This window comes from Salvelinus alpinus, chromosome 30 (genome assembly GCF_045679555.1).
Source record: "Salvelinus alpinus chromosome 30, SLU_Salpinus.1, whole genome shotgun sequence".
Lineage (NCBI taxonomy): Eukaryota > Metazoa > Chordata > Actinopteri > Salmoniformes > Salmonidae > Salvelinus > Salvelinus alpinus.
The window spans coordinates 10,879,422-10,893,723 of NC_092115.1; the positions used below are offsets into that span (position 1 = coordinate 10,879,422).

Consider the following 14,302-nt stretch of genomic DNA (forward strand, 5'->3'; position numbering starts at 1 on the left):
GCGATTATATTTTTGTTCACTGTAGATTTTAACCTCAAATTCTAAATGAGAATCAAGCGCAAACTGCAGTTAAAAATCTTTAATATATTTATACATGTACACATTGACTTACGTATTACTGTAACGCGAGTAACACAATTCCATTAATTAAAAGTGATTGGGGGGGCACAAGTTAACCATCTCTCCAAATAAATACAAACTTGTCATGTGTTTTTACACACCTGCGCAGGGCCGTAGCTACATATGAAGACACCGAGGTCCGGACACTGAGGTATAATGGTCCGGACCTCGGTCATTCTTTACAATTAAAAAAATAAAACATTTATTTAAAAAAAAAAAATGTACGAACCGACTCGGGGTCTCCACTTACTGTTGCTAGGTAGAATAGTAAAATACACAAGGTGCAATTTAAAAACTTGGTTGTGCATCAGCAGTTGTCCTCATGTCACTCACACATTTTTGGGGGGATTGGTAAATGGGTCTCATTAGTCTAGCCAGCTATCTAAACTTGTAGTAATCATGGTTGAATTACCAACTGGGCACGTGTCCTATTAACATGGCATGAGTCATGGCAAAATGTGTACAATAGCAGGAAATTAGCTTTAAAACTGCAACAAGAAAATGTATGTAAAGCAACATTTTTCTTGTTTATCTTTTGTTACTAAAAACCCTTTTTCTGTTAACAGATCCCTCTGTACGTATTAATTTCTAGTTTGTAATCCCGGTGCTGAGTTAATGTGAGTTAATGTGTAGCGGCTAATCGTATAGCTAATAGGCTGTGTTTGTAGGCCGACTGAGGTGAATGAAGCTACAGCAACCACTGTGATAATGGCAGGGGTCATTTAAGCTTGTTTTTGCTGTTCTTCAAATAGCATTTTAGAGTTTATAAATTGTATAAATGCAGTAAATGAGCTTTAACTTTCTTAATTTCTTTGTTTGGGTAAAATCTAGGATTCTTTTTTTTTTGGGGGGGGGGGGTCCTGCTCCACAATCTTGTACTCTGCTGAACGCACCCCAGGTTGCACCCCAAGTAATAGTGGTATTAATCATGCACCAAATAAAAATCCCTTTCCCGAACACCATAACTGCAGGCAGAGGCGTCATGCCAATTGAAACCACTACACAATAGATTGTTTCTTTAACACAGAATTCTTTAAATGATAGTGAATATGACCATCGGTGCTACCTCATTCACCAGCCTGATTCTTCACCAACATCTAATCGTCATCGTTTCCCGATGAGAAAATCTTTGTCACCTCAGTTCCCTCCTAGACTTGTTGTATACAACCATGTTAGTTATCATATAAACCCACTGGTAGAAACATTGTAGTGGCGTCAGCACAATGTCGTCCGGTCACGTCAAGTCCTAATTATACATAACATGTATTTTAAACGTGATTACAAATGCCGACATGCACAATAACTGTCAAACATAATAAACTACAAAATATATGTATAAAGAACGTATAAGTCCCAGGGCATAGTTCCAGGGCAGTCCCCGATCCCATAGTTCTTCATAGTGTCGTAAACATAGTTAAGAAAATCTTGAATTCAGAGTTTCAGAAATGTACTGTCACATCACAAGCTGTGACTGAGCCGGTACATTGAATAGGTGCTGCATGCTGCCCTCTGGTGGTGACGACGGGGAGGGAGGCGCGCTACAGGAAGGGGTTGGTGTTGGAGCTTCCAGAGGGGTAGGATCCTGCCGGGGCTCCCGCCTGGTTGGAGACAAAGGGTTAATCAATATTGTAAAATACATGACCATCAGCATGACTTCCAAACATTCATCCATGAAGTTAGCAGAGAGAGAGAGAGGGCGCATAGATGCGTTTTTAAATTGGACCCATGCAGAAGTTGAATGTGTGTAAGTAAATTGTATGTGTTCGGACTTGCATTTTGTTGGTCAAAGTCAGGCACAAAGTGTTTCACACTTGTATTACAAATCAAAGACCACAAAACATTCTTCGACATGATCTGGAAACATACACACTATTAAATACTCCCCATAAATGGGTTATTGGTCATCCCAGGACCAGCCATGGGCTGCCCAAAGGGGGTCATGGAGGGCTTGGTCTGTCCATAGACTGTATATCCACCAGGACCTGTCAATGCAGAGAAAAAAACTGATTAAGGCTTAATGGTTTCTTTACCAATTAGGTTCCCAAATAGTGGAATGATGGCTATTTAGTTGCAGAGTGGATACTAGCCAGAAACATGATATTTGTTTATAGTGTAGGGTCACAAGAAAAGTCACAGCACAAAAATTGTTTTGGAAATGACAGCTTTAATGTTATGGCCAAACTATATTGTGATTGAAACTACACTACTTACCATTGGGTTGTTGGGGTTGGTAGGCCCCCGGCTGGGGGTAAGGGCAGGGGACCTGGCCAGGGAAGGGCTGCTGGAAGGTCCCACTAAAACTGGTTGGGAGGCAGTAAGAGGAGGCATTCCCAAAGCCAGCAGGCATACTCATAGAGCCTGTGCCAAACGAGGCTAGGATACACAGAGAGATGGGAAGGGGCAGAGTGAGTAACATGAACACAGTGGCAAACACAAACTAACCTTTCAATGTACAGGATCTACTGATTTCAAAACACTATTTCAGACAAAGAGAGACAACTGGCTGAGTCCCAAACACACGCTTGATATGTATGTATGTATGCACTTTCATGTGCTCACACAAACACACCTGCGGCCGGTGCTATACCATTGGTCTGGAAGGGGTTGGTGGCCATATCCGGGGCAGCAGCAACAAATGGGTTATTGGACGAGACGGCTGAAACAACAGGAAATTACATTATGCTTTCATTATGTTTGAGAGTCAACCATTTTAGAAAATACTGTAGGTGTAACAATCCACTCACCTCCAAAGCCTTGCTGCACATGCATGTTGGGCAAGACTGGCTGAGTCTGGGCAGGCGAGGTTCCCAACACAGCGCCAAACATATTCCTAGATTCACTTAAATACAGAACATGAATACATTTCTTAGCTCATTGAACCACAATTTAATTTTTATTTTTTAATTTAAGGAGATCTAAAGGCAAAGGCTAAAAATGTGTTTTTAGTGCCACATTTTGGAGTGGTGTCTGTCTCTCACCCCTGGACACTACTCCCTGTGGGGGCAGAGGAGCTCAACTCGTTGTCCAGCTCAGCCAGAGCAGCGTAGCGGTCCTCTGCCGACGTGCCCAGCTGGGATTGGGCCGGTACAGCACCAGCCACTGACGGCACTGGGACACCTCGCCCTACAGTGAGCGAGAGAGACATACACAGGGGTCAATATACACACATTCACACACAGGAGAAAGGACATGGACACAAACACTAAAGAAAGAGGCACACATGGTATGATAAAAACAAGCTAACCTGTTCCCCTGTTGGGCTTGGAACAGAGATAATGAATGAAATGACATTTCATTTTCGTGTCAAACCACCAATAGGCAACCCATCCCTTATGGGATTAATTGACACAAACAAACATTACAATAATTCACTGCGGCAATTAAATAATGTAAATGAGAGGGTATGTATGAGAATGGGACCCGGCGGTACCTGACGCAAACGACTGAGAGGGGGATGAGGTCCTGAAATGTGAAGGTACTCCAGAGTTGCCAAACCCCTCAAAGTTGGCAAAGTCGGCGTTTGAGTTAACCTGAGTCACTGCAAACCACAGAGGAGGAAACACAAAACCCTGCCAATGTGAGGAATGAGGAATGGCGTGACGGTAAAACCCTGACAATGGGAGGAGCAGCAAATGACAATGATTTAACACACAAACAACATTATAATGACTTGTGTACCTGCTTAGGCACATTCACAGTTTTACTCTTCTTAACTCCTCATTTGCATTGAACTCGAGATTTATTTCATTTTGACTCCTTGAAGACAAATCATTCAAATCTACTCAATGTTGGGCGACGTCTAAATCCAACTTAAAAAGGGTCAATCTGCAGTTGCTACATACATTTTTGGACTAATGAATGAATTAAAATGTACCCATTGATTCTTGAAAAATATAACTTATAAATGCCTCATGAGCTTAGTTCAACTGTCGTACTTCATCAGAACCCAAAATATAAGCTTGTTTTACTCCAATGTTTGTAAACAAAGTAAATGTAAACAAACACTAAAAAGCCTCTAAACATGGTTAAAACTACATTTTTGATATCATGGATGGTCAGTCCATCCATAGTGGTCTATGAATTTGAGAGTGGTTACATTTCTCCAGCCCTATCCATCACCTTTATAACAAAACAATAGTCTGTTATTGTTTCCACTGCTGATTGCTGCTTTAAATACAAATTTCACTTAGTCTCCCATTAACATCCACGCATGACTAAGTGAAAATTCAACCTAAATGGAAGTTAGGATTTGCCCCTGGGAGTTTGAGTGAAGGCCAATCGCACTCATTACTAGATTGTCTTGGGAACCTGGTTGGCTAGGGAAACCTGATTGGCTCATTACCTGATTGGCTGGGGAAATTCGCAAAGTTGGCAAAATTGGCGTTGCTGGTAGCCTGAGAGGGCAGAGCGGCAAAGATGTCTCCACCCAGGTCCGTAAGGAGGTCAATCTTCTTCTCCTGAACTATGGGATGGGCCAGGGAGCGAACCACCATCGGGGACTGGCGGAGGGAGAGAGAGACCATGAGGAATAATTAATAACAATTTATCAACGTATATAGTGCTTTTCAAAGAATCTTAAAGTGCCTGCAGTTCAAAGCACAAAAAAAAGATAGGTCATTTAGAAAAACAAGTAACTGGGGACATTTTGGGTTGCACCCATTGACTTATATGACTAGACCAAGTTATGAAATGGCTAAAAGGGCATCAGCATAAAATGTATTTCATCATTTGTTTGGAAATGACTCAAAAGCACATCAGCCTGAAATTTATTATGCCATATTTCAGAGCTGGTCATGGGTGCACCTCAGCCACGCTCAAGGTCCTAAATGATATCTTAACCACCATCGATAAAAAACAATACTGTGCAGCCTTATTCATTGACCTGGCTAAGGCTTTCGACTCTGTCAATCACCACATCCTCATCGGCAGACTCGATAGCGTTGGTTTCTCAATGATTGCCTCGCCTGGTTCACCAACTACTTCTCTGATAGAGTTCAGTGTGTCAAATCGGAGGGCCTGTTGTCCGGGCCTCTGGCAGTCTCTATGGGGGTGCCACAGGGTTCAATTCTTGGGCCGACTCGCTTCTCTGTATACATCAATGATGTCGCTCTTGCTGCTGGTGAGTCTCTGATCCACCTCTACGCAGACGACACCATTCTATATACTTCTGGCTCTTCTTTGGACACTGTTAACAATCCTCCAGACGAGCTTCAATGCCATACAACTCTCCTTCCGTGGCCTCCAACTGCTCTTAAATACAAGTAAAACTAAATGCATGCTCTTCAACCGATCGCTGCCTGCACCTGCCCGAACGTCCAGCATCACTAATCTGGACGGTCCTGACTTAGAATATGTGGACAACTACAAATACCTAGGTGTCTGGTTAGACTGTAAACTCTCCTTCCAGACTCACATCAAAGATCTCCAATCCAAAGTTAAATCTAGAATTGGCTTCCTATTTCGCAACAAAGCATCCTTCACTCATGCTGCCAAACATACCCTCGTAAAACTGACCATCCTACCGATCCTCGACGATGTCATTTACAAAATAGACTCCAATACCCTACTCAATAAATTGGATGCAGTCTATCACAGTGCCATCCGTTTTTGTCACCAAAGCCCCATATACTACCCACCATTGCGACCTGTATGCTCTCGTTGGTTGGCCCTTGCTTCATACTCGTCGCCAAACCCACTGTCTACAGTTTATCTACAAGTCTATGCTAGGTAAAGCCCCACCTTATCTCAGCTCACTGGTCACCATAGCAGCACCCACCTGTAGCACGCGCTCTAGCAGGTATATCTTTCTGGTCACCCCCAAAGCCAATTCCTCCTTTGCCCGCCTTTCCTTCCAGTTCTCTGCTACCAATGACTGGAACGAACTACAAAAATCTCTGAAACTGGAAACACTTATCTCCCTCACTAGCTTTAAGCACCAGCTGTCAGTGCAGCTCACAGATTACCGCACCTGTACATAGCCCATCTATAATTTAGCCCAAACAACTACCTCTTCCCCTACTGTATTTATTTATTTTTGCTCTTTTGCACCCCATTATTTCTATTTCTACTTTGCACATTCTTCCACTGCAAAAATACCATTCCAGTGTTTTACTTGCTATATTGTATTTACTTCGCCACCATGGCCTTTTTTTTTGCCTTTACCTCACCTCATTTGCTCACATTGTATATAGACTAATTTTTCTACTGTATTATGTAGTATGTTTGTTTTACTCCATGTGTAACTCTGTGTTGTTGTATGTGTCGAACTGCTTTGCTTTATCTTGGCCAGGTCGCAATAGGAAAATTGAGAACAAGTTCTCATTTACAACCTGGTTAAATAAAAAATAAAAATAAAATAATATGTTAAGAAAGCAGGTAGAAGCAATACCTGACGTGTTGGGGGGGTCTTGTTGAGCTGCAGGGTTTTCAGGGGCTGGACCTCCGGGGTGCTGGTTGTGCTGCTGGCTGAGGAGCCCGACTTGGAGGCCTGGGCCATGGCTACTGTCCTCGCCTGGTCTGGAGGGACGTACCTGTGTGCACACAAGCATAAAGAAAAATACATCCAGGGAATTGCTGGAACTGAGAGTGATTTTTCCTCCAATTTCACCCCTGAATATATCACAATAGAAACTGGAGGATCTCTACTTTTTGAGATATCCCGTTAACTCGATAGAAAGCAAAAGAGTGAAGCTCCTCACCATCTTTTCTTCTCATATTTTTCCTGGAGGAATTCTTTTACTTTCTGTGGTTCGCGGAAGTCTGGAACAACTAATGTCTTGTCATCGTACAGCCCCAACCAGATGTATTTACAAACCTAGATAGAAAGTGTGTGGGGAAGGGGGAGAGAAAGGAAAAAGAGAAATGCCAATAAACTCCCTTGAGATAGAAAAACTCAGACGGCAGACATGAGGAGGCAGACATGCACAAAGACAATAATCCACTGTTCTTCAATACTGGTCCTGGGGACTCACAGGGTCAGCAGGATTTCATTCTCAATACTAACACATCTGACTAAGCTAATCATCAATGCCTTTGAATGAATACGATGTGTTAGTGCTAGGCTGGAATAAAAGCCTGCATTCACCCCGGATCCCCAGGACTAGGTTTGAAGAACACATTTCATAGTACATTACATTAATTAATGTCAGTACCTCGTTGGTGTGTTTCTGTAAGAATTCAATTTCCTGTAGTGTGAAGGTGGTCATAGAGATGGACTTCACTCTGTGGGGGGGATTCAGGCCTCTTCTAGAGTGTGTGTGTGGGGGGGGGGGGGGGGGGGGTAACGATAGCAGAGGGGAACAATTGGTGAGTATGCATTCTGTGTCAATAATTTTACAATGACCAGGCACAACATGACTATACACTCACAGCTAAAATGTTTTAATGTGCTTAGCCTTCACATATGGAGTGAGATGATCCGTTTTCGCATCAGTTGTGCTTTTGTCAGTAGTCCCTTCCTATTGTGGTCTCTAAACCATATGCATTTGAATTACTTGACCCACTTCAGGTATTCTATAAGTGTTTGGCAAGCAACAAAATGCGACCATTTCTGCCTAGGGCAATACTATATACAACTACTATAGGAGTGAGCAACGGATGTCCCAAACTACCCTTACGGTATAGATAAACTTGGATTGGGAAAGAGCCGAGGTTGGGCAAGAGTTTCGCCGGCGTACAGTGACGTGCTGTTTTGACACACTGGGCAAATACGCCTTTTATCAGCAACCATCACACACACACTAACCTTGAGACAACTATTTTCGGCACAAACAATACTTTAGTTGAACTTTTAAAGATTGTGAATTGAAACCTCTCGTTACATCAAAGTACGGGCTTTGCGACCCTGCCGAACCAATAATAGTCTTTAGCTAACGTTGGATAGCATTACATGCGGTGTTGGGGAGCTTGATAAGTAATATTAGCTAAACCACCATAAAGAACGACTTTAGCTTGCTTTAAAATCAACCCCACATAAAAGCATAACAATGGTCAACACAGTACTTACAGGATGCCAGAACAGGTGGTACAGACGAAGGACCCCACTGTCATGTTGGCATAAGTCGGGCCGCGCTGGTCGCAATCAAAGCACTTCCTATTCGGGGGCTGGCTAGTCATTTCCCGAAGCATCTTAAGATGCGTCTCCTCTTGTTTTCGCTTCGCACTCGTCGCCATGGTTGAGAAAAGGGGCTGCTAAAGATGGGAGAAGTTTATCCAGTGCTAGGCAGGGATGTCTTGCCTCGACAGCGGTGGTTCAGACACCTTGCAGAGGTCTAGTGGGACGGACACATTTCTTCTTCGTTGGTTTACAAGTGTACTAGACAGCTAACCGGAGCGTGACTGACACCTACTGGTGGGCAGCAATGACCATTCGACAACATTACATTGATGAATAACAGTTTAATAGTAAATACAATGTTAACCATCATACTATGTTTTGTAAAAACAACGACTTAAGAGAATCTCCTCTTCCAAAAGGCATCATTTGGAGTTTTGGTCTCAACTTTGACATGATCCTGTCAGTTTATCACGATAAGAAGGTAATTTGCCTAGAATGTGGCACTGTTGAGGGTAGCAGGTGTCCACCCATTTGCCTTCCCTCAGTATAAATCAATCGTCTTCTGTTTTGGCTGAAGGAACAAGCAAGGCCCCACAGACAGTGGTTGCACAGTTCTCGCCAATGAGTCCCCGCCTCTGCTCATCCTGTTTACTCGTTCACTGGGAGTTGGCCAGGGCCGTGTTCATTAGGGCACACAAGGTTTTAAAACGGAAAACAAATAATATGAGAATTACCTACTGGACATGCCCAGTTAATCTGTCCCCGTTTCAGTGCATTTTCTTCTGCTTGGTGCCTAATGAACATGACCCTGAGGTAGTCGCTGTCCCGAATCACTAATCGGTTTATGCTCAATTGTTCGGAAGTTAAATAAGTGTATAGATCAGTTGATCTGCACAGCTCCATGCTCAGGTAGACCTTCATGGTCCTTTTTCAGGTAGGAATGTGAGACAAAATATCCAGTGAAGTGTTATCAACCAGACCGTCAGTATGCTGGTCTGTAACGTTATATCGTTTGCATTTTCAATACTGGTGCAATTCACACGTGACAAAATACTTACACAATATGTCCGAGCCTAACCGAATGGCAAACACTTCCAGCTGATTGCGAGGAAACGTTATTCGGTCGACCACACTCGGTTACTGTTTACTTATTTTGCATCACGTTGAAAATACAATCGACAGAACCAACCGGCACCACAAAAAGTCAGGTAAAAAACACTTTCCTGTGGATTTTCCGTCAAAAAGACCAACAGCATGTACAACCGGTAAAGTGTAAATATTATTTTATTCAACGACTGGAGTAACCATGGTAACAGTCTAGAGCATCCTCTTCACTGTCGGACAGCTGGGGTGGAATCATTAGTCCAAACGGTTGCGAAACGAGAGTTTCTATTGGACAAATTAAGTTATGTCCTTCCCCATTTAATTCCTTTTGTTTATGAAATGTTTTGTAACAGAATCGGCGAACTCGCCCCTGGTTAGTCAGGATGCATTTGCAGTACCGTCAGGCACCATCTGAGGACAGTGTCACTTGGACTCACTCTCTTTCCTATGGCGGCGATGGAAGATTCAGCCGGCTTACAAGGGGAGAGATAAGACTGGTATTTCAGACAACACAATGACTAAATACATACTAGAAATACACTGGCCGATTTAGGTGCCACGTCACTTTCAGTTTAGCCTGGAATCAAGTGTGTTAGGTGCCACGTCACTTTCAGTTTAGCCTGGAATCCAGTCTGTTAGGTGCCACAGCACTTTCAGTTTAGCCTGGAATCAAGTGTGTTAGGTGCCACAGCACTTTCAGTTTAGTCTGGATTCCAGTCTGTTTCTGCTTTAGCCAACCCGGTTATCTTGGAATATTATCTTGCCAAACAAGGCAATGTGACGTTGTTGAATGCAGGAAGAGTTAGGCAACCAGGCTACTCCCAGTTCAGCAGTACAGGGTCGTGTTCAGTAGGGCACACGGTAGTGAATCATTATGCATGCAACAGAGAAGGAAAACCTGTGCTCTTATTGGACAAGTTCATGTAGTACCTTCACTCTATTTCAAAGCGTTTTCTCCTGTTTCGAGCCTACTGAACACGACCCAAAAGAAAAGATGGTTTTCAACAGTATCAAGAAGAGAGACAGTCAATATAAACAAATACATGAAAGGTGATCAATCAATAAGAATGCATACCTACCCTGATGAGGTTATAAACTGTGAAAATCTCTGTACAATTCATACTGTTCACATTAGCTGTTCTGGATACAATGGACCAATGTAAAGGGTTGATACAGTCTGGGGATCTCCAAAGCAATAAGTATATGAAGCATTTGGCATCGATTAAATGCCTAATGAAGTTCTATATATAGCCATCTTTATACAGAGCTCTGGGCCTTATGATGAGATATAGAGTTTAGCAGGTACTCCCACCGTAAAAAGGTGAGGTGTCATTAAAATAGTGACCTGCTGGCTTTTCTGCGTAACGCGGAAGAATTCTTCCATGCGGGTTTGTCTGCTCCGTCCTGCTGCCTTGTCGCCCACCCTCTCCGCTCACGGAATTTCGCCATTCGACCGCGTACCCTGTACTCCCTACATATCACATACATATGGAATAATACCGTTTTAGATTACTACCATGGACATAAAACATGCACTGCAAGATCCAGATGATTTAGAGTTGTGCACACCAAGGGGTCGCATATAAAAAAAAAACGTCTCAGTTTTAGCTTTTAGAACACAATGAAGAAGATTACATGGACAGGGAGGACCTGATCCTAGATCAGTACTCTGACTGAGACGCTTGATACATTATGACCCCTGGTCTAATTCCAAAGGGCGTTATACAGGACCAGAACAGTACTTGACGTGTTTATCATGGCACAGAAACCGGAACCAGGGCCTCCTCATCCGGCTCAGTCCAGGTCAGGGTGGTGTCCTGGTACTGCCAGAACAGTGGGACAGGGTGGTTATGGAGGAGGAAGGGTTGGATAGTGTTATTCTAGGTACAGTCCATGGACAGGGACATAGCATAGGAGTTGAGGTCTGAGGTGAAAAATTAAATAACTATTAGTTAATATATGTTCATCATATGTGAAGTGGGAACAAATTACATTGATTATTGGTTTAATAGTATGTTTAATCCGGATTTATAAAAAAGACTTCTGCAAACGCATTGGCACCAAAATCTCCAAGTCAATTGTATTGTAGTAATATGAGCAGTGGTCAGGGAGGAAACATACCTTTCTGTTGATGTTCAGTACTACGTTCTCTATAGTCCGGTGCTGCTGGATCAGAGTCAGCGCTCTCTTGGGGCCAAGGCCTGCAATCTTATCGCAGTAGTCACAGCCTAACAAGATACACAAGTCCACAAACTGACAGACATTAGGAGGATAAAGAGAAGGGGTGTTAATGAGTATGGGAGCATTTTCAGAGTACAATAGTTGCGAGATCATACTTGAGAGACAAGTAAATAATGATGTTGTATGTCTTACAATACAAAGGACATAGTGTGCTTATATATACATGAAGCTTATGACCATGTAATGAAGGCCTATGACCATGTAATGAAGGCCCATGACCATGTAATGAAGGCCCATGACCATGTAATGAAGGCCTATGACCATGTAATGAAGGCCTATGACCATGTAATGAAGGCCTAGGACCATGTAATGAAGGCCTATGACCATGTAATGAAGGCCCATGACCATGTAATGAAGGCCTATGACCATGTAATGAAGGCCCATGACCATGTAATGAAGGCCTATGACCATGTAATGAAGGCCTAGGACCATGTAATGAAGGCCTAGGACCATGTAATGAAGGTCTAGGACCATGTAATGAAGGCCTATGACTCATTCATTACAAAAGCTGTGGGTGGTCTTACCTCTTCATGTGTAATCTTCAGAATGTCTAGCAGCTTGGGTAGAGAGTATCCAATTACTTCACTGTGAGGAGAGGAATAATTCGACAGAGAAAAGTGGTCATCAGTCATTTCAATAACTCAACCAATAAATCAATTAAATGTAAATTGTATAGCCTTCTTTTACAAATACTTTGCCACAAAGTGCTTGGAAAGCCACTCAGTCCTAAAGCTTTTTTTCTATTGGAGAAGCCCACAGCAGTATAGACATGGTTATTGACTCAAAGGATGAGCTGGCGGATCAGGACATTGCCACCAAAGGGCAGTGCCCATGTCTTCTGATGCCACCACGTCTACTGTGCCCCGTTTCACCAGGTGGGCTCCTTCGCCATCCCCAAGGCCCTTGAGAGAGTGAGAGAGAGAGTGAGATAGAGGGGGCTGGGAGACATGTCATTGTGCGGTGGTTAGTGTGTGTTCAAGTCAACTGGGTGTGTTCAGGGTTAGCATGCTACATAGAGGATTGGCACACTGACCTGGATGATGGACACACCCATAAGCTTCAGGAGCTCACATGTCTGAGGACACACTACAGAGACACAGAGAGACGGGTCAAAAGTCCAATACCGGGAGACGGAAAACTTGGGTATATTCATTTAAACCAAGAATGAAGCACATAGTTGCAAAACATTCTTGGCTGTGATATATTTTATTGTTATCTGTATGTTTTTGGTTTTTTATATTATGTGTTGTGCGAGGTTGGGGATTTGGTGGGGCCGCCAGGGGTTTGATGGGGATGGGAGGGGTTGTTAAGTCGGGTATTGTTATTTATCGATTGTATTGCCTTGATGTGATCCAATAAAATCAACTGTTCACAAAAAACTTTTCAACTGCAACCGTTCACTCTAAACGGAAAACATTTTGCAATGAAAACGAGTTTCTATTGGACAAATTCAGATAGGTCGAGCCCCATTCCATTATGTTTGCTTCTGTTGGCTTCAGTTTGGTTCCTAGTAAATAGACCCCTGATATGCGCAGTGATTGAATTCCAAATGTTCTCTTACCTGTTCCTGAACGACTGGGGGTGCGCTCTTCTCCAGCTGGAACGAAACAGGGATTTTATGGGATGTGTCGGGAAATTATACCATAAGTACTGTATTGCACTACTTGTGAGGGTGCCATTTTGTGAGGTAGGTAGCTATGGTTTCGGCTGTAATTCTAAGAGTGCCACTCAACCAACACAGCCCTTTTCTCCTCTGGAGGCTTCCCATCGAACACAAACACTGGCTTGATGTCATGCCCCAAGATGGTTAGCGTGTGAAAGAACATGCCTGTCACGTGACTAGGGCGAGAAGATGGGAACATGGGTTGGAAACAGGGCCCCCAACTCAAGAGTTAGTTGACACAGAATAGAAACACATCCCAATAGCCTAAAGTGACTCCCTCTTCATCTGGGCTACGGTCTTCATCTGCACTCGCTTGAATTAACTGGACAGGTGAAAGTAAATAGCTGGTAGACAGCTGCCTTTCACCTATCCTGTGATCTCAGATCAGTGCAGAGGAGAGAAGAGAAAGCCACAGTGTTTTAACGTTATCAACTATGCCAATGGTTTCGGTAAACTGCTCAAGAAGTAAGAGATTACAGCTCACCTAGGGTACTGAAGATGAAGATTGGGTACTGCAGTGAGGAACTGGTTCAGGTGTCCAACGCAATGACCTTTCCTAAAATTTAAACAAACAAATGACTGTATTAGTCAAATCTGTCAACTCAATGAGCAGCAAACCTGCAGATCATACATCCAACTAGGCCCATGTGTGCCCCATGTCAATAGATATGGGACATCTATTGACTAACACTTGGTCAACAAGCTAGTTTACTACTTCTGAATAATACCTTGTCTGGTCGCTTCAGTGTTGGGGAGAAGACTAGTCAGCTCTTGGGCGGGGCGCAAGGATGCTCCGTAACATTACACATGTTAGGATGAGATGAATCACATATGGAAGAGGTCAAAGTTGATACTATTAGTACAGATGAAAGGGGGAAATTCTAGTAGGAGCGAACTGCATGCTAGTTAGCTAAACTCTCGGCTAACCCACAGCTAACCGTTATAAACATGCACACTTACCCGTGTAATCGCAGATCTCTCTGTACGAAATGGCACCAGGTGCGTTGCTGCGCAACAAATCAGTCCGTTTTGTAAAACCCATTGTGCTCGTCTGACTCTTAGTTATAAAGCCAACAACTTGATACACAGTTGTGGGTGAAGTTTTGTTTTTACACCAA

General features: G+C 43.2%; 2 protein-coding genes across 7 annotated transcripts; both read right to left on the minus strand.

Annotated features, from left to right (window-relative positions):
* Positions 1–64: 64 nt before the first annotated feature.
* Positions 65–8,444, minus strand: LOC139560425 (arf-GAP domain and FG repeat-containing protein 1-like). 5 transcript variants are annotated; one of them, XM_071377179.1, is made up of 12 exons: positions 8,126–8,444; positions 7,272–7,365; positions 6,819–6,934; positions 6,509–6,650; positions 4,463–4,619; positions 3,551–3,658; positions 3,099–3,243; positions 2,865–2,959; positions 2,708–2,776; positions 2,332–2,493; positions 2,004–2,102; positions 65–1,717 (listed from the first exon to the last, which is right to left on the minus strand). In XM_071377179.1, exons 1-12 carry the CDS (start codon positions 8,290–8,292, stop codon positions 1,659–1,661), a joined length of 1,413 nt encoding a protein of 470 aa, XP_071233280.1. In that variant the 5' UTR covers positions 8,293–8,444; the 3' UTR covers positions 65–1,658. The 5 variants fall into 5 exon arrangements, with proteins under 5 accessions (XP_071233280.1, XP_071233279.1, XP_071233283.1 ...); XM_071377178.1 differs by having other exon boundaries at positions 2,690–2,776; XM_071377182.1 differs by having other exon boundaries at positions 65–1,718; positions 1,991–2,102; positions 2,690–2,776.
* A 56-nt stretch (positions 8,445–8,500) lies between these two features.
* LOC139560428 (probable flap endonuclease 1 homolog) lies at positions 8,501–14,294 on the minus strand. Of its 2 annotated transcripts, XM_071377190.1 has the most exons (5): positions 13,913–14,294; positions 12,046–13,740; positions 11,402–11,533; positions 11,023–11,103; positions 8,501–10,751 (listed from the first exon to the last, which is right to left on the minus strand). In XM_071377190.1, the coding sequence occupies exons 2-4, from the start codon at positions 12,151–12,153 to the stop codon at positions 11,035–11,037; spliced, it is 309 nt and encodes a 102-aa protein (XP_071233291.1). In that variant the 5' UTR covers positions 12,154–13,740; positions 13,913–14,294; the 3' UTR covers positions 8,501–10,751; positions 11,023–11,034. The 2 variants fall into 2 exon arrangements, with proteins under 2 accessions (XP_071233291.1, XP_071233292.1); XM_071377191.1 differs by lacking the exon at positions 8,501–10,751 and having other exon boundaries at positions 10,873–11,097; positions 13,913–14,293.
* Positions 14,295–14,302: the final 8 nt, after the last annotated feature.

Excerpts from the sequence above, each read along its gene's own strand:
- LOC139560425 (XM_071377178.1), bottom strand. The coding sequence starts at position 8,292 with ATGGCGACGAGTGCGAAGCGAAAACAAGAGGAGACGCATCTTAAGATG. Across the intron at positions 4,620-6,508 it reads AGACCCCCCCAACACGTCAG|TCCCCGATGGTGGTTCGCTC; the intron begins GTATTGCTTCTA and ends TCCCTCCGCCAG. Across the intron at positions 3,244-3,550 it reads CTCTCAGTCGTTTGCGTCAG|GGCGAGGTGTCCCAGTGCCG; the intron begins GTACCGCCGGGT and ends CGCTCACTGTAG.
- LOC139560428 (XM_071377190.1), bottom strand. The coding sequence starts at position 12,153 with ATGACTGATGACCACTTTTCTCTGTCGAATTATTCCTCTCCTCACAGT. Across the intron at positions 11,534-12,045 it reads TGAAGATTACACATGAAGAG|TTTGTGGACTTGTGTATCTT; the intron begins GTAAGACCACCC and ends AATGTCTGTCAG. Across the intron at positions 11,104-11,401 it reads TACTGAACATCAACAGAAAG|TACCAGGACACCACCCTGAC; the intron begins GTATGTTTCCTC and ends CTGTTCTGGCAG.